Source organism: Sorex araneus, chromosome 2, assembly GCF_027595985.1.
Source record: "Sorex araneus isolate mSorAra2 chromosome 2, mSorAra2.pri, whole genome shotgun sequence".
Classification (NCBI taxonomy): Eukaryota; Metazoa; Chordata; class Mammalia; order Eulipotyphla; family Soricidae; genus Sorex; species Sorex araneus.
The window spans coordinates 48,283,737-48,308,589 of NC_073303.1; the positions used below are offsets into that span (position 1 = coordinate 48,283,737).

General features: G+C 54.2%; 1 protein-coding gene across 2 annotated transcripts in view; it reads left to right on the top strand.

Annotated features, from left to right (window-relative positions):
* The first annotated feature begins 5,990 nt into the window (after nucleotides 1-5,990).
* PTCH1 (patched 1) overlaps nucleotides 5,991-24,853 on the top strand; it is a 60,362-nt gene continuing 41,499 nt past the window's right edge. Inside the window, exons 1-2 of one of the 2 annotated variants that reach the window (XM_055125530.1) lie at nucleotides 5,991-6,103; nucleotides 14,281-14,473. In XM_055125530.1, the coding sequence (XP_054981505.1) occupies nucleotides 6,101-6,103; nucleotides 14,281-14,473 (196 nt within the window). In that variant the 5' untranslated portion in view covers nucleotides 5,991-6,100. Of the gene's footprint in view, nucleotides 6,104-13,052; nucleotides 13,527-14,280; nucleotides 14,474-24,853 lie in introns of those variants that run through there. The other variant, XM_055125529.1, reaches the window with a different exon arrangement.

Below are 24,853 nucleotides of genomic sequence, written 5' to 3' on the forward strand. Positions count from 1 at the left end.
AGTTCACACTAACTTGGCAGGAACCTTGATCTCAGACTTCTGTATTCCAACAACGTGAGAAAAATCATTGCTTTAAGCCCCTGTGGGGCTCTAAGGAAATAGAAGCACAGATTCATCCTGATCAGGGCTTGTTTTTTGAGAGGAGAGGAGGAGAGAGGATGGGGTCCCTGCAAAACTGTGGAAGGCACTGAGTGTGTATGGTGGAGCGGGGGAGGGGGAAGTCGAGAGTCACCATCTTTAGTTCACAGCCTAAAGGCAGATCTTCAGGAGGCTGGACTTCCCCCAAAGAGTTCAAATCCTCTCCCTAAACACCCACAATCTCAGCTTCACACAACTGCTTTCCTGCACTGGCAGAGGGCTAGTGACACTCAGCGTACTCCAAATCTGAACCACGCAGCTTACAAGAGGTTGAGTTTGGTCCTGTACCTTTTCCTCCATGCTCAGCAGGACAGACGGTGAATCACGAACTGCAGCAAATGCCAAAAGTGTGAGGGCAGCACTTTTTGCCTGATGGAAAAAGTGGAGATTTTGGAGATACTTATATTTAATTTCTTTACTGAGTCTTTTTTTTTTTTTTTTTTTTTGCTTTTTGGGTCACACCCAGCGATGCTCAGGGGGTTACTGCTGGCTTTGCACTCAGGAATTACTCCTGGCAGTGCTTGGGGGACCATATGGGATCCGGGGATCGAACCTGGGTTGGCTGCGTGCAAGGAAAACGCCCTACCCGCTGTGCTATCGCTCCGGCCCCTTTACTGAGTCTTTTAGATGTGATTAGCACTTTGGGATCATTTGTCTTATCTGTGTAGTAAAAACTGTTTCTTCTTCCTCCTCCTTCTTCTTCCTCCTCCTTCTTCCTTCTTCTTCCTCCTCTTCTTCCTCTTCCTCCTCTTCTTCCTCTTCCCCTCCCCCTTCTTTCTCCACCTCTTCCTCCTTTTTTTCTTTTTTTTTTTGTTTTTGGGCCACACCCAGCAGTACTCAGGGGTTACTCCTGACTACGCACTCAGGGAGCTGGAGTGATAGCACAGCAGTAGGGCGTTCGCCTTTCACACGGCCGACCCGTGTTTGATTCCTCCGCCCCTCTTGGAGAGCCTGGCAAGCTACCGAGAGTATTGTGCCCACAAGGCAGAGCCTGGCAAGCTACCCGTGGCAATTGGATATGCCAAACACAGTAACAATAAGTGTCACAATGAGAGACATTACTGTGCCCACTCGAACAAATCAATGAGCAACGGGATGACAGTGACAGTGACAGTGATGCACTCAGGAACCACTCCTAGCAGGCTTGGAGCATCAGGGATCGAACCCACATTAGTCACATGCCAGGCAAGTGCCTTACCCACTGTCCTATCTCTTCAGCTCCCAAAGCTATTTCTTCTGACCCACAGTATCAGGAATTCATCAGTTAGCCTGGCCACACCTACTTGCCCACAGTTTAAAGTTTCCCAGGATATTTCATTTATTATCAGAGTCGTCATTGGCAATGCCGCTCCTGCAGTTCCCTGTCATGGAAACTCATCAGAAAGAGTCTTCAGTGGCATTAGCTAAAGAGGAGGCAGTCTCCACTGATTTTTGTGGTACTAGTTTCCATGCATACCTCTCCATGTTTCTACCTGTTTGGAGATGTTCTCTCTTTGAATACTACATTGCCTCTTTTTGTGACTTCATACTTGGTATTGAGGGAGGGGGCATTGGGTTAGACTCTGATTTATGATATTCCAAGTTCCACTTCACCACTTTTGCTTCTAAGATGCCTTTTTCAATTTCACAAGCCTGTTCGACTTCTTAGTTGCTGGCATTTTTTAAACAATTCTCAGTTTACTTTTTCAGAGCATCTTACTGTGTAATTGTGTTCTTCACTCAATCTGTGTTGTAACTACCACTTTTATTTTTTTAATTTTTTTTTTCTTTTTGGGTCACACCTGGCAATGCACAGTGGTCACTCCTGGTGCTGCAGGAATTACCCCTGGCAGTGCTCAGGGGACCATATGGGATAATGGGAATCGAACCCGGGTCGGTCGTGTGCAAGGCAAACGCCCTACCCGCTGTGCTATCGCTCCAGCCCGTAACTACCACTTTTAGATGGTACATTTCTTCTCTCCCCCCACCCCCACCAAAATCTTCTCCCTCCTAAATCCCTGATTCTAGAACCCCCACCCCACCAAAATCCCCTCCCTCTTAAATCCCCAATTCTAGAACTTGGTTGGGCTCGTGGGGATGTTCCCAACAAGAAGGAGGGTGAAGATGGGTAGTCATTTTAGAACTGAAATTCCTACGAAGCCAAACTGCTTTAGATGAAGCTCAAACTGCATGGTCCTATATTAAAGAATGATCACAGCTAAAATGAGCTGAGAGTATGCAAGAGTGATACACTAAACTCCGAGTTTGGGGCCAAACCCAGTGGTACTCAGGGCTTACCCCTGGCTACACTCAGTGATTACTATTGGTGGGCTTGGGAGGTCATGGGTGCTGGGGGTCAAACACAGGCTGGCTGCGTGCAAGGGAAATGCCCTTCACACTGTCCTATCACTCTGGCTCCCGCCCAGTCCTAAGCTTTTGAAAGGTGAGCGAATGTGTCTCCAGAGCACACAGCTGTCCATCTGAATCATCCCACCTGTGGGAGCTGCTGAGGAATGGAGGGTTGGGGTGGGGTGGGAATGGGAGGGCTTCCCATGATTCTGTCAGGGATGGCAGAGGAGAGCAGAAAAGGGGAAAGGCGTGGATAGCTGCTGCACGTGCCTGTGCAGAGACAAGAGTAACCACCTTATCTCCAGTGTTCTAGAGAGGCAAAGTGCCAGGGCAAACCCTACGAGTGACAAGCATTGCCCATGCTTCTCTGGTCTGCTTTCGTACCTGTTTAAAGGCCTTGTTCGTAGGCCTTCTCCAGCATTCTACACGGCTCCGTTGGCCTTTATGAAACCCTTGGTTTGGAATCGCTCCTCTCAGAGTGGCGCCCCACATCCCCATCCCGGTTAACTAGCAAGACTGCTATCTACAGGGCAACTGACCTGTGCCTGGAAGCTTCCACAGGCATCTTGGCTTTGCTGTAGGGTGCACTGACTTTGAGCAAAGAAAAGGAAAAGGCACCCATCACTTTGCAGGAAACAGAGACTCTGGGAAAAATTATTGCCCTGAGGGAGAGTGTCTGAGAAAGGCCAGTGGGTCCCTGCAGAAGAGCTGGGTCTGGAAAATGCACAGCTGGGACCTGGTGGTTATCGGTCGTTTCTAGCCTGAGGGATATTGGATCCAAAGCTTCTGAGGTCCAGAGCGTCTCACGACAAGAGCCCTATTTCTTGGCCAAGGATTGTGCAATTTGGGGTTCCTAAAGAAGTCTTCCAGTGGGGCTGAAGCAACAGCACAGCGGGGAGGGCGTTTGCCTTGCATGCGGCCGACCCGGGTTCAATTCCAAGCATCCCATATGGTCCCCCAAGCACCTCCAGGAGTAATTCCTGAGTGCAGAGCCAGGAGTAACCCCTGTGCATCGCCGGGTGTGACCCAAAAAGAAAAAAAAAAGTCTTCCAGGGATTGGGAAGCTTTGTAGGTGCCTGGTTTAGGCCTTGCTACAGTGTGGTTCCCCTGAGTTCTCTTAAGCACTGCAATGGTGTCGTCAAAATTAAAGAACCAAGGCCCCCAAATCGAGATAAATCCTCCACTCACAACCTGCATAGGTTTCTCAGTCCCCAGAACCTGAGTCCACCCCTGCTTTGCAGTCTTGCCCATACTCAAGCCAAATGACTTGCACTCTTACTTGCATCAAGACAGGCAAGTTCCACACAACCTGGAATTTTGCTACAGAGCTCGCATGCATGCTGCCCAGCTTTCTCTGGGAGTCACTGAAATGCCTTCTCTTTTCATTTCAAACCCCTCAACTCCCACCCCACAAACCACATCTTTCTCTTTTTTTTTAACCTTCAAGATTATTTCGATTCTCTTCCTCCCCCCAGCCAAGTTTACAGAGCATATGAAAAGGAATCTTTGATTTGACACCAAAATGGTGTTCCTGAGGGAAATATTGGAATGATTTTTACAAATTATGAATCCTAGGATCCATGCTCAGCTAATGGACTGCCCAACACTCCAGGGATAATTACTTGAGACATCTCAAATGGAAACACTCTGAAAACCCAAGTGGCCCTATTAAAGGATGGTCCATGTTTGGATACCACTGTGTTGTCCACAGTTTAGTTTTGAATAACTTCTGTTCACACACATATACCCACCTCACAGACTAGGGCCAGGAGGAAGACAGCAGAAAAGGCTGGCTTGACTTGAAGACCACATCTACTTTCATGAACTCTTAAGAGGTTTCAGAAAACTGTTTTCATCCTTTCTTCCTGCTTGAAATTCGACGTCATTAATAATGAAGTCCCAGCAGAAGTGCTAACTCAGTGCCCCCATACTGCATGCAGGACATTCAGGTTCACCCCAGCACCACACATTCCCCAAGCATCAGTAGGAGCTACGTAAACAAGCCCTGTGTGGTCCCCCACTCCCACGGACCACTGGAGTGTGGTCACCAAATCAAACCAAAGCATAATGCAGTCCATTGAAAACAGCACCTTCCCGGCAGGGCTATCACACACTGGGAAGGGCATTTGCTTTGCACGTGGCCAGCCCAGGTTCCAGTGCTGGCATGCCATACTGGTTTTCAGGAGTGATCCTGGAGTGCAGAGTCAGGAGTAACCCTTGAGCATCACCCACATGTGGCCCAGAAAATGAAAGAAAGGAAGAGAGGAGGAGGAAGGGGGGATGATGGAAGGGAGGGAGGGAGAGAGGGAGAGAAAGAAAACAGCACCTTCTCACCACTGGGAGAATGAGGGACAAGTTCACTGCCAAACCCTGCTCAGTCCCAGGTGCCACCCAGCCCGGCCAGCCTCACCTCTAGTAACCCTGGGCATAGAGCCGGACCGAGGCTCTGTGAGCTGACTCCTAGGTGCTGCCCAAACCCATTAAAAAATAAAAACAGATAAGAGAGAGGGACCAGAGAGATAGTACAGCGAGTAGGGCACTTGTCTCGCACGCAACCAACCTGGGTTGGATCCCCGGCATCCCATGTGGTCCCCAGTGCACTGCCAGGAGTAACCCCTGAGCATCGCCAGGTGTGGCCCAAACCCAAAATGTATTTAAGTAAAAAATGAATACAAATGAATACAATCAAGCATTTTTCAGTTGTGTGGGAAACTCTATCTACCAGTGTTTTCGGGGGTAAAACCTTTGCTCCTGAAAAAGTCTTTCCACTTAGGGCAAGAGGTTCAGACTGCTTCTCCAGGCCTCACAGCACTTCCGTCTCCCCAGTCGCCCCAGCTTGTCTCATTTGGGAAAGCAGCGTGGGTGGGAGCATTTGGGTGGCATACCCCAAAACCACAGTAATTGGAAGCGGGGGCGAGTGTGTGGGGGGGGTCAGAAATCAATTAGCGATTCCTCTCCCAGCTACCAATCTCGGTTTCCACGGACTCCACGTCGCTCTCCGAAGTCGCAGCCAGGGACCTGAACGCACAGAATTCCGGGCCCGCCGCGGGGCAGCGCGCGGCCCTCCAGAGGGAGCGCTCGGCGTCCGGGCGCCCGTGGGAAGGCGCGGGGGACCGGGCACGCGGGCGGGCTCCGCGGCGGGCGCCCCGCGCTGCCCGGGGGTGGCCGGCGCCCAGGGGGCGGCCGTCCCGGCGCGGCGTCCCCCAGCAGGGCCGCGCCGCGCGCGCGTCCCCCGGGCCGGCCCCGCACCCCCTCGCGGCTCGCGTCCCCGCGGTGCGGCCCGGGCGGCGCGCTCACGTGACCCTGACAGGTCCTGCCTCTGGCGCGGCGGGACCACCCACGCCGAGGGCCATGGCACAGCCGCATAGAAGCCGCCTTGTGATCGTGCGTCCGCGCCGCCCGCCGCCCGCCGCGGCCGCCCCGCGCCGCCTCGCGCTCTCCGCGCCTTTTGTCGCGGCGCCGGGGCCGGAGCAGGGGACGCGGCCGGACCCCCGGGCCGCCGCCGCGGGGGAGACAAAGAGGCCGGGAGCCGGGGGCCAGCCCGGGGGGCGAGGGGGCCGGCGGGGTCCATGTGAGCCCCGCGCCCACCTCCACGCCAGCGGCTCGGCGCTGCGGGCAGGCTCGACGGCCGGCTATGGTGAGTACTGCGGCCGCGCGGCGCGCTGCGTCTCGGGGGTCGGGCCGGGGGCCGCGGCGGGGGGCTCCGGGGCGCGGCGGCTACGTCTCGCGTCCCCGGGCTGGCGCGCTCGGCCTCCGCCCCCCGGGCTGCGGGAGCGTGGGGGTGGGGGCCCGGGGCCAGCCCCCGGGAGCACTCCCGCCGGGAGCTCTCGCGACTCCGTGTTCACGCCTGCTTCCACTCCCCTCCGGGCACCGAGCTAGGGGTGGCAAGACGGACTCGGGCCGGTGACAGCCAGTGAGGCGCGGGCGCCGCGGCGAGACTCCGCTGGGCTGGGGAGCACCCCGGGAGGAGCTGGCGCCTGCCCTGTTCCTTTGCAGCCGGCACGGGGGAGCGAGCCCTCCTAGGTGCAAAGACCCCCCTCCACGGGCGGCCGCGGGGAAAGCGCCTCCCCAGACCTGCGCCCACAGCCCCCCCGAGTGCCAAGGGGCGGAAAGGCGTTCTGCGCGCGGGCGGGGCGCACAGGTGTGTGTTCGCGAGGCCGCTGAGCGCGGGCGTGGGGAGGGCGCCGCAGAGCCCTGCAGGCCGGCACCGTGCCCCTGAGCCCCTGCCCCTCGGGTGCTCGGCGCTCTGACTTCAGTAGGGGCGTTCCCGTCAGAAGGGGCTGCTCGAGTGTGCATGGGCAGGGCGTGCAGAGTCCGGGGCCCCGGATCCTCCGAGGGTTCAGAACTGCACCTCCGAACTCTCTCCATGGGCGCAGTCTGTGGAGATAGCCAAGATCTCCAGGTCCCTGGGCTTGGGGAAGACCCCCTCGGCCCCTGCTTTAGCCCTCCTCCCCCGTGCGGGAGCGCTGGAGGAGCGTGGACGCCAGAAACCCGAGTCCGCAAAGGCTGGCTCTGCGGGATTGGCTCACGGGGGGTCTCTGGCTGCTCCAGCCGTCCCTGCAGCACTGTTTGTTGTTGTTGTTGTTGTCTATTTTGTTTTTAATTTTTGGCTCCTGTGGTTGATTTGCGATTAATCCCTTCCACAAAGACAGGCAATGCTGTTGGGTGTCATCTTTTGTTACTTTAACGTATTATTTCTGGGCGGGACCTCCGGATAAATTGTTGCCCCCGGTGTCTTGTGTTTCCATGTTGTAAAACAAGGGGCTTTCAATGGTGAGTTTGTGTGTGTTCCGCTTGTCACCGGCTTCCTTCCACAAGGCTGCAAAAATGCATCTGAGACCCAGATCAGTTTATAGTATCGGGTTGGATTTAGGTGGACACTAATAGGCCCCTCCCCTATAGGAGGGTATTAAGAGCTTCACTTCAAACGCACTGAAAAGTGCATCAAATTTCTGGCTGTAGGCTAGTCATAATCTAACAAACCATTTGAATAGGAGTTAATTTGGAATTATTTTGTGAAAAACTAAAAGCTGTATTTACAAATAGAAAAACTAATGATGCAAATCAATATAGATTAAAATGTCTTCCCTGTTCTTATCCTAATCTTTCTCTCTCTCTCTCTCTCTCTCTCTCTCTCTCTCTCTCTCTCTCTCTCTCTCTCACACACACACACACACACACACACACACACACACACACACACACACCTTTTATTTTCTCCAGTCTCTGCCAGTATATAAAGCCCTATTGAGACATGTAGGCGTGATGTGTAAACCGGATTAGCAGTATGAAAGAAAGACACACAATAAGCTGGAATTGTTTTACTTCCCTTTCATTTCTCATGCCTATATCTCTAATAAATTTGTTGCTCCAGCAGTGGGTCAAAGGGATCATGTTGCTCAGCTTCTTTTTCATGCAAGACCAATGGCAGAGATCACTGCCGTGAATGGTGTGCTTTCTGCCCAGCGCAAAGCCTGATGTAGATATATTAGATGGGGAGATGGAGGTGAAGCATAGGAGAGATGGAGAAAAAGTGGTGCAAAGTCTGGGTCTTTCCAGATTCCATCTCTACCATTAGAATAATGTAGCTAAAAGGAGATTTAGAAGGGAAGAAGTCAACATAAGTGGATTCTAAGTTTTCTTTCAAGTGCATTAGACTCTGAATATTTTCTCTGCAGTTGGTGACATTTGCAGCAAGAGAATGCCAATAGCTTTGGCACTGCATAAAGTCCAATTCTGCTTTCAAGCTAGTATTTGAACCCAAAGCAATAAAACTAGAGGTTTCTGGGACCTTCTCAGGACCTCTCTGCTCTGCCACTACCTCCATGCCCTCCCAAGCTCACTGTAAGTTCAAAACATGCCAGTACTCCGGTTTGTGCTGGGACCACTCATTTACTCTTTTGTAGAATTGGGAGCAGCTTCCCATTAAAGGAGATCAGGGATAATTAGTAGCATTATTTTGACAAGTTGGCTAGAGCTGTTCCCTTTCCTCCAGTCCTTTGGGGTGGGGGTAGGGGTGGATGGACTGGGAAGGAAACAAGATGAAAGAGGGGTGGGGGGTGCTTAGAAGGAGGCGGTCATGCTTCAGAGTTTTACATTCTGAGCTACTAAATCTTTCTTCTTCTCCCTCTAACATTGTTTACAGACTCATTTTCTGCCATCACTTTAAAAATAAATACAAAAGCTGCCAATGAGAAAATAATAAGGCCTTTTTAGGGAGCCAAGAAAATGTGGTTGGTGCCATGCTAGCTAGAACTGAGTTAGGATTCTTATCCAAGGTACCTGCTTGGAACAGCCAAGGATGTGGTCATTCATTCATCCTGTGGGTGGGTGTCCTATTCATCGTAGATTATTATGTCAATTCTCATCCTCATCCCAACCGGGAAAGGGATAGAATGGGAGTTAACATAATGTGTGAGCACTTTTACATTCATAGAAGAGAATTAAACTCAGCACATGTGGTCCTAGGGTAAGACTACTAGAATGTCTATACCTCCCTCTTCATTTACACTCCACAAAAAACCATTAGATTTCAAAAAGTGATTTGATTCATGCCGAGGAAATTTCCCTGTGGCTTCTCATCTCTCCCCAAGGCCAGCTCCCACACTTGCTTATCACTGGAATGTCCACAAAGGCAGATGTTTCATTTCAGTGTCATCATTTGAATAATTGGATGCCACATTTGTGATATGTTATGGTGCGATGATGTGTATTTGAAGTATTAGAGCAGAGAAGGGAGAGGATACAAGAGACTTGTGCTCTAAGAATTCTGTTTTGAAAACTACAGGCTCCAAGTGATGGCTTAAATCATGATGGTGAGATCAAAGTGACTATTAAGACACTGAGAAGAGCTTTTCTGGAAGAAGGGAAATTCGGCAGTTGTTCCAAAGAGGGCCAATAACTCCTACTGGTCAAAATGCCTCAAGTTCTCACTTCCTTGGTGACTCTCGGGAGGGGGGTTGGGGGCACGGAGGGTCAAGAGTACCGAGGACACCAGCAAACTTCATTTTAGGTCTGGGGAATCCTTTGGTTCCTTGAAGTTAACAAACCCGGTGTGGTGCAGCGGTCCCCTGCACAGGGCATGCGTATTAAAGCTGACAATGCTTACAAATGTAAATAAGGGCAGATTGATTAGGAGCAACATTATCGCTGGAACGTCCCACTCGCATGCATCAGCAATGAGGCAAATTGGGGGCAGCCTCCGCCCTGGCCACCCAAGTCGGCTGTTTCACTGCCTCCTCTTCCCTTTCTTAAAACGTTACAGAAACAAGACCAATTGGATCCTCAAAGTCATTCATCTCTGTGTATGGAAAAAGCAGACCACAGGGGAAGTGGCTGGTGGGGGTGGGAGCTTAAGATAGAGCTTGTTAGAGCCAGACCTGTGATTACATCCTGGAACTGACCAGGAGAATTTACAGGCCTGGTCCATTGTCTGAGATGCTGAAAAGTTAACCTAGCAAGAGGTGGGGGGTGGGGGTGTCTCAGGGCATTGAAAACCCCAGAGTCATTCCTGAACGGTCAGGAATGAAGTTAAATGGGGAGAAGGAGAGCACGATTGGACGGTTGGAAGGAGCTTTGCCATCGCATTGGTGCGTCTTTGTGGGGAGAGTGATGAGGAACCAGTTGGCCTATGATTTCATTAACAATAACCAGCAATTCAAGTAGTTGTAATGAACTTGCTATAGATAAAAGACTGGGGAGGGGGTAGCTAATAATTTTTTCCCAAAATACCAAAATTGAAAAGACAAGTGTGGCATCTTGTCATCATAGTACGCCTCAAACGTAAAAATAAAAGCAAAAACCCAAGTCTTGAAACACTTGCAGAGGCCAGCATGAAAGGACGCCGTTTCTCAAACGCGGCCAAGACCGGGATGCTGCTCCCAAACGGAACTCGCTACGCGTGGCGTCCGGCCCCCCGAGCCGCGACTCCCGCACGCGGCGCGGCGCGGCGCACGGTCACGTGCTCCAACGGAGTTCGGGACTTTGAATTTCCGCGCTGGTCGGGACCGGGTCCTGCCCGGCCGGCGGGCGCCGCAGACACTCGCGCCCTTTGTCTCCGCTCCCCCGGCTGCTCCGCACTGCCGGGGACTCGGCGCAGCGCCGCCCCGTGCAAGCTCGAGGACGCCCGCTAGGCCGGGCGAGCAGGGTCCGGGGAGGAGCGTGCGCAGGACGGCGCCGGCCGCGGCGGAGGAGCCGCGTGGGCGTCCCGGGTGGCCGGCGCCTGCAGCTGCAGTCCCCGGGCGCGGCGGCCGCTGAATGGGAAGCAGCCGGGCCGAGGCCATTGGGCGGCCGCCGGGCGCCGCGCGCGCATTGGGCGGCGTCAGCGCCCGGACCGCCTCCAGGAATGTCCTACGCGCGTCGGGCACGTCCGTGTGCGCCGGCCCGGCGCGCCGCGCGCCCGGGCTCCTGGGGGCCGAGCCGCAGACTGGGGGACCCACGGGGCGCCGGCGGAGCGCGCCCACCGCCTTACCTGCCGCACCTGGACCGCGCGCGGCGGGATGCTCGGCGCGCAGCGCGCCCCCGGGGCCCCCCGACCGCCGAGAGCGCGCGCGCCCGCCAGGCCTGCGTCACGTGGTCGCGGCGCCTCCGCCTCCTCCCCCTCCTCCCCCTTCCCTCTGTCTGGATTTTTCTTTTCTTTTCTCTCCTTTTCTCCCCTTTCCATCCCTTTTCTCTCCTTCCCTCGTTTTCAATGAACACACACCGCAGCCACGTCGCCCCGGCCACGGCCGCTTCTGCCGCCGGTCCCTCTTGAGTTCAAGGGGAAAGAAACAGACACTAAAAGGAACAGGATCGGGGATTCGTAGAGTTGGTACATAAACTGCAGACGTAAAAACAAACTCCACTCTCCAAAAGAGCCGTTTCTAATCAAAAGCGGAGCCGCGTGCCGTATCCGCTCCTGAGATGCGTCTGAGAGGAGCGTGTTTTCCTCCCGGCGGGAGAGAGCCCTTGGTGACACCCGCTGCAGCGTCCAGATCAGCCCTCGCACCGGTGCAGTCTGTTTAGAATGAATACCGTATTTACTCCAAGTCACACTTTTATGGAACGTAATAGAATGCGCATCAGTTTAGGGGTTAAAAAAAAATACCTCAAAATAGGAAGCCTTGTGTCTTTCTCTAAGATTTAATTTTATTTTCTCCTGGTTATTAAAAATGTTGTTTCTCATATCACATTAAAGATGCAAATAAAAAACGTTTCTACCTCCACGAGATTGCTTGTCTGGTCTCTAGAATATTGACTTTTCATTCCAGGACTATGCGGGGGAGGAGGCTGGGGGGGGGGTAGGTGGATGGAGAAAGCATTTTTAAGGGTGGCTTTTTCCAACCTCTCTTACTTTGCTCTTTAACTTTTCATTTTGTTTATCTTAATGCGGGGCGTTGTTCCCTGCGAGAGCCTAAGACTTCTCTTTAGTTATAAAAGAAAAAAGGAGGAGAAAAAAAGAATCTGGCACACACTGGCGCAGTATCCGTACACCCTGTCATTATTGGTGCAGGCCTGGGAATTCTAGCCGGACCTCCCAGTATTCGCTGCAGCTTGGGGTGCCCTGAAAGGGTTTTCTTTGAGGAATTTCAGAAATCTTTTAAGCGCTTAAAAAATATATATTACCCCCACCCCACCCCCGGTCTATCAGGAGGGAAATGCGCGCGCGCACGTGTGTGTGGGGTGTGTGTGTGTGTGTGTGTGTGTGTGTGTGTGTGTGTGTGAGAGAGAGAGAGGGGGGGGGCGAGGGAGGGAGAGACAGAGGGCGAGAGGGAGGGAGAGAGAGAGCGAGCACAAACGGCGTCTAACAAAAAGAAGACACAGTTAAAAAGAAAAGAAATAAGAAAGAGGGGGGAGAGCATTCCTTAATGGAAGGATTGCATGCGAGCAGGCTGGCGCTCTCGGAGGCTCCCCCCGCCGCCCGGGACGCACACACTGGGGTTGCCTACCTGGGTGGTCTCTCTACTTTGGTGAGCTGTTGCTAAGCAGCTAATAATAGTCATGTTTGCTGAGTAATTTCTGCCCTCCGCGAGCCAATCGCGTCGCAGAAACCCAAGCCATCTGACAGCCCCGGGGGCGGGCGCTCCAGCCTTTTTCTCTTTCGCTCGCTCTCCCCCGCCACCCCCTCCCCTCCTCCTCTTTCTCCAAATGGAGAGAGTTCTTTTTTTTCTTCTTCCATCTCATCTATTGAATCAAGGAGCTGCTGCGGCCGCTGCCCGCTGCACACACACAGAGCGGAGTGCCCAGGTCCCGGGAGCGAGAGCGGCGCGCGGCGCGGGGGCAGAATGGTCCCGCGAGTCGGCGAGGGACACGAGAACGCCGCGTCCGGGACCGAGCAGCCTCCGCGAGCCCAGCAGCCCCTGCCCCAGCGCCAGCAGCAGCCGCAGCCGCCGCGCGAGCAGCCGCGCCGGGAGCTGCCGCCGCCGCCCGCCGCCGCCGCCGCCGCCGCCGCCGCCGCGCTCGGGCGCCCCTGAGCGAGCGTCGGCCCCGCGCCGGCCTTGCGAGGCCGCTGGCGCGAGCCGGCCGGCGCGCGGGCAGCCCGCGGGAGCGGCGGGGCCGGGCGGGCGTCCGCTGCGGTGAAGGGGTCGCGGCGCGGGGCGGGGGGCACGCGGGGGGAGCCGCCGGGGCACCGGCTCGTCGGCGCGCCGCGCTCGCGCCCGGCCCGGGCGAATGTGGGCAGCGGCGGCCGCGGGGAGCTCGGGAGCCGCGCGCGATGTGGCAATGGGAGGCGCGGGGGCTGACTCTGCGGCCGCGGCGGCGGCGGAGCCCGGCGTGTGAGCGCCCGGAGCCGGCGGCCAGCAGCGTCCTCGCCCCCGGAGCGCCCGGGCGCGCGCGGAGCCCGCAGCGCAGGCGGCAGCCCCGGTGCCCGCGGGGCCGGCGGCGGCGGCAACATGGCCTCGGCGGCTAGCGCTGCCCGGCCCCAGGAGCGCGCGGGCGGCGGCGGCCGGGCCCCGGCGCGGGCGGCGGGCGGCGGGCGACGCCGACGGACCGCGGGGGTGCGCCGCGGCGCCGCGCCGGACCCGGACTATCTGCACCGGCCCAGCTACTGCGACGCCGCCTTCGCGCTGGAGCAGATTTCCAAGGTGCATTTCACAGTGCTCTCCTCCTCTTCCTCCCCGAGTCCCCGCCACACACAGCTCCTCGGGCACCCGCGACAAGTGGGCATTGAAAAATTAAAGCCCTTTCTTTGATCCGGAGGGACCGGGCTACCCGCGACCCGCAGGGGGTGGCGGCCGTGAGTGTGCGAGCGCACGCGCCCTCCCCGGCGGCCGTGCGTGTGCGCGGGGGCGTGCGGACGCGCCCTCCCCGCCTGGCCTTTCCGGCCCCGGCCCCGGGCCGCACGGGACCACCTTCCGGGCGGCCGCCTCCTCCCGCGCCCCTGCCCCGAGGTGCGGCACGGACGCCTGTAACGCTGCCACTTTCCGGCACTTCTTGGAGGGGGGCGCAGAGGCGGGGGGCCGGGGTGAAGGTGGTCCCCCCGGCCGCCGGCGCTGCTTTTGTTAAGCATGCAGTCTCTCCGCCCGCCTCCGGGAGGGCGACCCGGGGGCCTGGGGCCGGCTGTCCGCGGGCTGCCACCGGGCTCATTGTGCTTCCGCGGCTCGCCGCACCGTGTGGAACCCGGGGCCGGCGCGCCCCCGGCCCGGCCCCTCGGCGCGGGCGTCTTCCGCTCGGCCCGGGGGCGCGGCGGGAGGAGCCCCGCGCCGCCGCCCTCCCCGCGCCCGCGCGCCACTCGGGGCGGGCAGCCGGGGGCGGCCCGGCCGCCGCCCCCCCGCGCCCCGCGCCCCCGCCGCGCCGCGCGGGGCCCCGGCGCTCACTGCCCCTGTGCTTCGTCCCCAGGGGAAGGCCGCCGGCCGGAAAGCGCCGCTGTGGCTGCGGGCGACGTTTCAGAGACTCTTATTTAAGCTGGGCTGCTACATCCAGCGCAACTGCGGCAAGTTCCTGGTGGTGGGCCTGCTCATCTTCGGCGCCTTCGCCGTGGGGCTCAGGGCGGCCAACCTGGAGACGGACGTGGAGGAGCTGTGGGTGGAAGGTAAGCGCGGGCCGCGGGCGGGCGGGGCGCAGGGGCCGCCCCTCGCCGGGAGGAGCGTGCGCGCGGGGGCGGGCGGGGGGCGCGGCGCGGCCCGGCGGAGGCGGCCGCGTGTGTGGTCCGGGTTTGGACGGCTTTCAACTCCCGAGGAAAAAAACATTTGTCTCTCGGTACAAAGGGGGGTGGGCTGGGGGCGAGGCGCCGGGGAGGCCGGGCCGCGCGGCCTGGAACGCACGTTTGCTCGCGGGAGGGGCGCGGCGGGGCCGAGCGGGAGGGGTCCCGGCGGCCCCCGCCCCCCGGGTGCTGTGGCCGGCCCTGGCAGGCATTCCGAAGGCTGGGGGTTCTCAAGCCTTGTTGAGAAAAAGCCCTGTGGGTTTGAAACGGCGCCCACCCTCCCCACTCCTGACGGAAACGGTTTACATTCTTTTGGTGATTTCACTTTGGGGTGGTTGTGTGGGTCCCCCCTCCCTTCTCCCCCACTTTCTTGCTGCTGGTGGTTCGTTACTGATTTCTTTGAAAAGTAACAATCTTACCTCAACATTCCGGCTAGTGTCGTCTGCTGTAGGAAGGAAGGAGCCAGGCAATGATGTAGATACTTCTGCCAAAATACCTGCAGTGTTTCTAGGGAAAACTACCCAAGAAAAACTTGAGAAACCTAAAATTGCTCAGTACTTGCTTCAGTTGCCCGTTGCAGGTGCCCTGGAGTCTAGCTTGGAGAATGTCTTGCGAGTGTGCCTTGTTTGTGAAGGTTTGGTGTGCGGTAGAGCAGTCAGGAGTGACTGTGTACCCCGAGTTCCGGCCCGGGCATCCCTTGTGCTCTCCCTGCCCCCCAGCACTGCCTGGAGTGATCCCTGAACACAGAGCCAGGAATATGTCCTGAGTACCACCGGGTGTGCAGCCCCCCACTCCCCAAGTGACTATTTGGAATAATAGTCCAAATTAAAACCAGAAAACATGCTTGTCTTAAGTAGTTTGATACTAATACAAAAATGTCTCTTGGATTGAATCCATGTGGTGATTTACCTCAGCTCAACGCTACAGTATCATTGTTAGAGTAGAGAATGTGATTCGTGGAGCCTGGCAGGGCCTTCCGTGCCCAGCGTCCTGGGCACCCCGAGCTGCCCAGTGGTGAAGCTTTCAAGCCTTGAATGGCTTTGAGATCTGAGATTGCAGTTAAGATGGGCTATAAAAGTTCCATGGGAAAACAAGCAGTAACAAGTGTCCACGGAGCTGGTCAGGCACCATTACAGCATTTGGGATGAGAGATTCTGTCTTAGGAGGAGGCAGGGTAGACCAAGGTTGGGGCGCATACGCAGACCAGATCCCTCTCAGTGGGGGCACTGAGGTTCCTCCTCTTCAAGGGCCTGGACTGGATTGAGGTTTGGGGCTGAAGGGACTGGCTGGAGAAGCGGGGCCTGCTCACGTGTGAGGACCCGGTTGAGGTGGAGCAGAGGGCTCCTGCCGCCATCTGCGCGAGCAGGTTTGTTTCGGGTCAGTAAGGAGGAGGATGACAAAAGATAGTTTTGGGTAATTCTCTTCTGAGCAAGAGTTTTCAGTTGATTTGATAAATTTGAGAAGTATTTATTTTGGTAACGGAGCATGTTTCTAGAAGCAGTGAAATTGCCACAGTGCGCATTTCCAGGCCTGGAAGAAGTCAGAAGTGACACATGGGGACTGAACTATTTGTGCCACTTCCGGCCTCAGAACACTTCTGTTTCCCCGTCAGATAGATTCTGGCAATGTCAGTGTGGCTCATTGGTTCTCTGGCCAAACATTCTTGACTTGTTACTGTTAACTGTTGAATAAGTAACATGACCATCTATTATATGTTATCACAATTTACAACTCAATAAAGTGGTTATCAACTAGTGTCTTTATTTTTATTGCATAAATGTAATAAAAATGTAAATTGTTGCTTATGGTATGTTTTTACATATAACAGCTGAATTATGGTCCTAGTTTTCAAATGAGAGGTGATGGCTTTCGATCTTGACTTTCCCTACTGATGCTGTAAGCCGTTTTGTCTCTGGCTGCTCTGTGTAAGATCTTAACATACAGGAAGCTAAAGTTTCACAAATGCCAGTAAATCCAACCAGGGAAGCTACCACACTGAATGTATCATTTAAATTCAAAATTAGAGAGAGCACTGTGGAGGTTTTGGTTGTGATATGATGAGTTTTGTGTTCATGTCAGCAGTACTGAGTGTGGGCGTTTGTGTTCAGGAGTTAGAATTCTCTGCAGTAGATAATGAGTAGCAAATTGGAATCCAGGTTCCTCTTGCACTTTAATCTCTCAAGGAAACACCTCATCCCAGTGAGCAAAGTTGAAAATGTACTATGAATGAGGGGGGAGGTCCTGCACACAATAAACCAAACAGAGAAGTTGCATATTTCCTTTAAGAGCATCCGAGGGGGCTGAGGAGAGGGCGCAGAGGGCCAGGGTGTGTGCTCCGAGGGGTCCGAGAACAGGAGATAGTGAGCATTTCCAGGTGTGTTCCCAGTACTTGCCGGTATCCCGTCCCTGGCCCCAACAGCACTGAACAGCCACGCCCAGTTAGCTGAGTCTGGTCAGCAGTGTGCACTGAACCCTTTAGACATCAGAAGGAAAGCGTGAGATTTCAGGGGGAAAAGATCACCGCAGGACAGTTTGAAACCCTGACTTGAGCTGGCGGTCATACCCAGGCATTCAGACAGGCCCCGTGGGAAGTGTGCCGAGTCACACTTACGCAGGACATCAGCTGCCTATTTGCGAAGGCTCTGTTCTCCTTTGGATCTAACCAACAAGTTCAATGAATGCTAAGTTACATGCTAGTTAGGCTGTATTTTTGATTTCTGACTTTTGCACTTTAACCTGCTGGAGAAACCTGCTTGACTTCTTAAAGCTAGTCAGTGTACAGACCAATAAAGCCAGACAAAGAGTCACCATTTGGGGGAGACTCCAAGATGGGGCTCCCAAGCGGTGCAGGGAAGACTCAGCACCATCACTGGTCCTTCTGGAACAAACCCGGCCTGTGGCTCAGTGCCTGGGTCTGCGGTGGCTGGGATTATTCAGGTCACTCAAGGGGTGCTCAGGGTCACCCTAGCTACGGCTCATCCAGAGCATGCCCCCTAACTGCAGTGCTGTCACTCGTCCCGAGTATGGTCAAGAGTGTCCCTGAACATCAGAAGGAAACCATGGATTTCAGGGGGAAGAGGATGTTGCGGGACAGTTTAGAAAACTGACTTGAGCTGGGCTTTCATACTCAGGCATACAGACACAGGCCCTACTTTATGGCCTCTGAACCCTTCAGACTGCTGAACTGGAGTAACAGTTCAGCAGGTAGAATACTTGCTTTGCACTTGGTTGATCAGGGTTCAAAACCCAGCACCCCAGCACCACCAGGAGTGATTCCTGAGTACAAAACCAGGAGTAAGAGCCCTGAGCACTGCTGGATGTGGCCCCCACACCAAAAACAAATGAAAGAATTGGTTGCCAAAATGGTCTTTTAAGGAACTCAGCATACATTAGATGCCAGCTTAGGTCACTTAAGTGGAAGAATGTTTGATCTACCTCATTTGTAAGTGGACTCAGCAGCCTGGTGAGAGAACATTGGCCATGCCTGGCACATATGCCCAAGGCAGCTGGTCGAGAGACGGTGGGTTATCATTGGAAATACTTGACCCTTCTGCATATGTTCAGGGCCCTGGTCCTGGCTTGGCGCAAGCTCTGGGGGGGTGCGGGGTACAGACACTGGGACCCGCCCTTCGAAGCTCGGGCTGTCCAGACTAAGGAGCCTCAAAGGCTGAGAAGGCCCTGGAGGAGGCCTCTGAGAAGTCACCCGGGAGGGGGCTGAGGCCCAAGCGGAAGTCTGGCCTGCACAGCGGTGGGAGGGCTTCAGCTGCGGTTCGTTCTGTTGACCTCCTTGGCCTGTCTTCTGACCTGGGCGTCCAGCTGTGCTGCTCTCCCGTCTCGCCCGTCCTTCTGTTGGCGTTCTTTGTCGAACACTCACCTTCCTGTCTTCATATGTGTCCTTCCTCCAACCCTCTAGCAAACACAGATTTGTTGTCAAGATTCATCAGTGATACAAGAATGGTTTGATATTTGCTTTTCTCTTTGAGCCTTGTAGGTTTCTTATTTTGTTTGTTTTTCTTAGAGCAGAAGTCAGTGGCTCTGGCGTGAACTCATACTGGCTTGCTACTGACCCATGTTCCTTGTGAGCAAGAGGTAGTACAGCAGGTGAGGTGCCTGCTGACCCCAGGCTTGATTCCTGGCATCCCCTGTCCCGTGAGCACTGCCAGTAGTGATTCCTTAGTGTAGAGCCAGGAATTAACCCCTGAGCATTGCTCGATGTGTGCGCCCCCCCCCCAAAAAAAACTAACCAAAAAACCTCAAACCATATTGTTTAGCAATTAATGTCCTGAAAATCAGAATCAAAAGATGAGGACATAAATCGTGGATTTGATTTTGTTTTGCAGCGTGAGGTTCAGGCCTATACCTGGAGGGGCTCAGGAATTACCCCCTGATTCCTGAGTCTGGGCTTTGGGGGCCACATGTGCTGACTGCGCCGAGTCAGTTGGGTGCAAGGCCTTGATCTGGACTAGCTCTCTGACCCCTGTGAATTTAATTTTTTAAAAAGTTACATTTTAAAACAACTAATGCTTAATCGCATGTGCTTCCGAGTTTGTGCCTTACTAGCTCTGTGCCTTCGACAGTCAGGTGTGAGAAATCAGTGACCTTCACCCTTCCATTTTAAAGCGGGATTTCTCACCGTTGGCACCCTGGCATCAGAGCTGGATTCGTCTTCATCCCGGGGGCTGTCTTTGTAGCGGTGGGGACTGTTTGGCGCTGTCCCTGGCTTCTGCACACCAGCTGACACTAGCAGCCTCCCATTAGGCGCCGTCGGAAATGCTTCTAGTCTTTGCTTCATGTTTGTGTGAGAGAGATGCTCAGGGTCATCCCACTCGAGAGTCTCAGAGTAGCTCAGTGGTTGTGACATCGAACCTTGCTTTGCAGAAGAGATCGAAACCTTCCTTTCAATGGAGTTGAGGTTGCAAGTCCTCGGAAATGAAATCTGCTTCTCCATGTTGCTCTTTCGCCTTTGCTGATGTAGATGACAAATTTTGTTTTTTGCTAATGAGTTAAAATTGGAACTTTTTCTTACTAAGAGTGACATTGAATGTCAAGCGCCATGGTGGAAGGAGGGTTAGGGGGATTAGAAATAGAGGCAAGGAAGGTCATGGAAGAAAGCATAAAGCTTCATATTTGGATCCACGTTTGTTTTCCACCCTCGGAAATTTAGTTTTGCAAAAGCCCTTGTGCTCCTCAGGCGCGGTGGGCTGGCAGTTTCGGCAGGAATGTGACTGTAGGAAGCAGCAGCGAAGACTGCAGCCGGCCCCTGCGGAGACCCTCAGAGCCCGTCAGCTCTCTGGTGCTGCTCTTTCTCCTTCGGGTTGGTCTTGAAGACTCTACCCTCGGGGAGGAGGGAGGAGCGGGGAGGAGGTGGGGGGCACATTGGCCCAGGGTGGAGCCCACTGTGCTGTCAGCAGAGCGCAGTCCCTGCCCGGCAGATCACAGTACTGCACACACATCCAGGGGGTGGGCTTTGGGGTTCTTTTCATATTTGGGAAAAGCCCCTGATAGTCACCGCTTTAAAAATGATGGGCAGCCCCCGGCCCCCTCTCTGGGCGGCCCCGCAGACCCCCGGGATTCCCGGCAGCGACTGCTCTCGGCCCTCCGAGGAGTTGTGGGCCCAGGGGGCCTTGGGGTGTCTGTGCAGCACCTGGTGCCCCCCAGAGGGTCCCGGTGACGACTTCCAGCTGAAGACCCCCGGGCTCTGCTGGCTTGGCTCCTTCTCCACAGCTGATGGCGAGATTAGCGCTGCCCAGGCCCGAAGAACTGTCTGGCGTGCTCAGTGCCATGTTTATGTTTCTCGGGCTCGCTGCACGCTGCCCTCCTGGTGACCCTGAGCTCTGCCTGGGCGGGCTCCCCCGCTCCCTCATCTGTGTCCCCTCCCGGGTTCAGTGGGGATGTGCGAGTGTGTCGGCGCATGTGTGCTGCATGAGAATGAGTGTGTGGCTGAGTGTGTATGAGTGTGAGCATGTGTGTGTGTGAGTGCGTGTATCTGTGTGAGTGGAAGAATGAATTAGAGACCAGATCTCATAGAGGCTGTTTGGCAGAGATAATAGTATTTTACCTCATCGCGCTTTGTTGTGGGGGTCTGGAGGTTTGGTTATATGCACAGCACGTGTTTTTTTTCCTCTCTCTCTTTCTCTCTCTCATGCTTGCTTTCTCTCTCATGTGTTTTCTTATACACACACACCCCTCCCCGCCTTTCTCTGCCTTTCTGAACCATACCTCACTAGGTGCTTGGGAAACTAACTTCAACGTGGTGCTCAGAGCTTGTCGCTCCAGGCAGTGTGCAGGGTACCAAGTGGGCCCAGGGAGCAAAACTAGGGTTCCTGCATGCAAAGTCTGTGCTCCGCCCTTTGAGCCATCTCCCTAGCTCTGTAGCATTATTTGGAGAATAAAGGTAATTGCACGGTGAGACATTCCCAAGTAATCATCATCCTTCTGGGACTGTGTTTTCCTAATACTGTCACCTCTGCCCCTCTGTAGCTTCCAGAACCTCTTCCTCTGCCTTCCTTGCCCTGTCTCTCCCCCCTTCCTTCCACCCACTTGCTCCTAAACTTCCCAAATAATTTCCTCCCTGGGGATCTAGTGTGAGATCTGAAATGGTCGTAAATCTGGTTAATCACAAATGTCAGGAGGGAGGTAGAAAATGTATTATTTCAAGCCAGCTGTGTGGCCGTGCTAGACAGAGCTTCCATGTACACCCTGAGGTTCTTCTCTGGTGAGGGAGACTTGGGAATATCGCGGAGGAGACAGGCGTTTCTAACCCAGAGCCCAGGGTAGGTGCTGTAGAAAATAAGTCTTGGTTAACCGTTCTTACATGTGTCCTATGAAATGTGGAAAAAGCGTGGTTTTTTAAAGCCCAGTTCTGAGATGGTAAGGGATGAGCGAAGTTGAGTATCTGTGGCCATCAACTCCTACCGAAACCAAAGGGAACATGAGACGAGGCTCCAGATGGGAAAAGGTCGGGCTCCTTGTCCAGGTGTGAGCTGACTCCGTGGCAGTCGAGGGCCCCTTGGCCCGGGCAGCTTCTACCGGCACTTGAAGAAAAAAGTGTCTTGCTCAGAAGAGAATGAAGCTCTTTGGGAGTTTCTCAGTCAGAACCTCCCTTCAGTTGAGTAAAGTCGCCTGAGTAGAAACACGCTTATCATTCTTTCTTTGCATTCAGAGTCTCTGAGTTTAGAATTTGGATTTTATATGATGACACTTCTTAGATTTTTTCCTTCTCTCAAATTGAATTAAGGATTTTGTTGTTGCTGCTGCTTTTAACCCCATGATATCTGTATTAATATCTACATCTGTCTTTAAGTTTGACAGAAATCACCAGCCTTCCAAAACAACGGGTTGTGGTCACTGAGGAGTTGTGGTGACAGTTGAGAGTGAGCTGTCATAAAGACTCATTTCTCACTGTCCTTTCATGACTTTTACTGTCCTGTGACTGTCTTGTGGTATCTGGGCATTAGAGCGTACTTATAAAAGCTTCTGTCCTGGGTCGGGTAAACTCTGGGTGACAAACCTGCTGTTACAGAGATTTTCTCACTCGGAGATTTTCTCACAGGTGTGCATGGACTCGGGTGAGGGGGGCGGACAGGGTGGGCAGGGAATCAAAGCACTGCTCTGAAGACAAGGCTAGGGACATGCAAGCTTTTAATCTCTTCACACAAGTGTTCGTTACTCTCATTAGACTAAGGATAAACAGCCTTTCCAGTTGATGCCACGTTGTTCTCAGCTATTGAAGCAGGTACAGCAGAAAGTGGAAGGGACTGGAAGTGTGCTGTTCCCCCAGTCATGGCTGGGGGCTTCTGCCAGATGTTATCTCCCAGTGCAGTTGTGCTGTCCCCCCCCCCTTCAGAAGAGCTGGAGGAGCAGAGGGAGAGAAGATGAACCTGGTCAGCTCTGAGCTCCCTCCCAGTGCTCTGCTCATGGATATTGGCTGCTGTTAGGATGTGTAACTCAGCAACCTGCATAAGCCACTGCTTTGGCACAAAGATTGGGGTGCTCTGGGTTTGGATTGGGGTGCTCAAGAGAGCGAGATGTGGCACAGATGGAGCTGCTTTCTCAGGTCAGATGAGTTTATAAAACGTCGAACAAAATGCGGCCATGCAGGGCTGGAGAGATAGTATAGTGGGTAGGGCACTTGCCTTGCATCCAGCTGGCCAGAACTTGATGGTTGACACCACACATGGTTCCCCTGAGCCCTACCAGGAGTGATTCCTGACTGCAAAGTCAGGAGAAAACCCTGAGCACTGCTGGGTGTGGCCCCTAAACAGAAAAGGAGCAGGGGGCTCTCGTGAGCTAGTAGGAAGCTGTGGCTGTAGCTTCAGGTCACTGCAGGCTCTGCCCTCTGTCCCCCTTCAGACTGGAGAGTGAGGAAGGAAGGCGCGGAAGAGCCAGAGTCCTTGGGTTTCCCTCCCGCCCTGTGTCTGAGAGAGCCCTCCCTGGGGAGCCCCGCTGTGAGCCAGAGACAGTCACAGCGGTGCTCTGACCGTCACTAGGAGCCTGGAGGTCCTTGCCGAGCTTACGTGCTCGTCCAGGCCTCTCCCGAGCCTGAGTCAGATCGTCTCAGCTGCGCGCTGACCACTGGGAGGTAAGCGAGCAGACAGTGCTTGGTCCCCATCGGGGCTGTCCCTCAGCGACCGGCCAGGCACCACTCAGAGCAGGCAAGGATTGCTGTTGGTGAGTTACAGAGAAATGGGATTTACACTTGAATTTGGGGGCATTAGCAAAGCAGTCCCACAGGATGCCAGCTCACACGGTACCTTTTATGGAGTGATATCTAATAAACTTGAAGTTGTCACGACAAACAAAATTTGAGATATTAAAAAATGTAAATATCTCGGTACTCTTTCCTCCCCCGTTGCATGTGTCTCCTGAACTCTTCCCTCCTCTCCCCCCCCTCCCCTCCTGTTTCCTCACTTCCTTTGCTCCTATAGTAGAAAAACAAGAAGAATGAACAAACTGCATGTAAACGTCAACTAGTATCTTTTTAAATAGGGGCTTTCTAAGGGTTTTACGGAAGGATTACGGAAGGATTTCTTTTCATTGCTGTAAGAAGTCACTAATTTCCCCACACCTGATTTTTCCCCCTTGATGTCCATACATTATTGTGATACAATTTTTAAAAAATGATCAGTATGATACCGTCCTTTTCATTCACACTTGATCCAGAACAGGGGTGGGGGTGGCGGGGCACATTGAGTCTCTTGCTTAATTGCAGACAGAGCTTGCCGTCTGAGGGAATTGGGATTAGGGCTAAATATCTATTAACTGCTCTTTCTAGACATTTGGGGAATGGGATGACCCTATTTTCCTTTTTTTTTAACAGGCTACAGTTTCACATGGCTCCCCAAAGAAATCTGCCCGCTTTTGTTTCCCACACCAATTGATTTATCATTTTGCTTGCAAGCAGATTCAGAATGTTAGGGCAAGAACACACTCACTTTTTTCTCGTAACTTTTTTGTTGCGGACCGAAACCAGTTGACTTGAATAAATTTTTCTGAGGCCTGAATGTAGCCAGCAACGTGGAAAAATCTTGCCATTCAGGACGGTCTGAATGTACATTTCAGCCACACAGTAAGCTGCATTGGTAGGCACTGGACTGCTAAATACAACCATTTTTCGCTGCAGCGCGTTGGACAGGTGATTAGCATAATTAGCACTGAGCAGCTATACATATGGTAATGCTGAGTGTGTAAATGCCAGCTGCGGTGTAAAATTTATGTCAGGGCTCTGCAGGGCTGTGCGGGACCATTGTCTCCCGGTGCAGGTCAGGCCGCCAGAGCTTACCTCCCTTTCTCTCCCTGCTGAATACGCCCAACAGAAGAGAAAGACAGAGAAATATAACAGATACGGCTTTGATGGAACAGCCCAGTTCTGTGCAGAGACTGTTCTGTAAAACACGCACACACACGTACTTGCACACGCACACACAGATGCAGAAAATCCATGACTTTCCTCACAAATTATATTTGTGTGTACTGGGTCCACAGGAGTGGCAGCAGGACTCGGGTTTGAGTAGGTAAAGGGTCCTGGGAGAACTGTGCTCTGAGACCGCATTGTTCAAAGGAGCTGAGGGTCGCGGCTCTCCCCGGGAAGGGGGAGGGCCCTGCACTAAGGGGACTGTCCTGGCTGGACACAGACCAGGCTCCAGGTAGGAGTTCACTGTGGACGGTCGCAGAGCACCCAGGCTGCTTGCCTGGACACAGCAAAAAACTGTGAGTTGCTGGGCAGTTTCCCTGTGGCAGCTGCCCTTCTCACTCACCGCCCACCTCTCT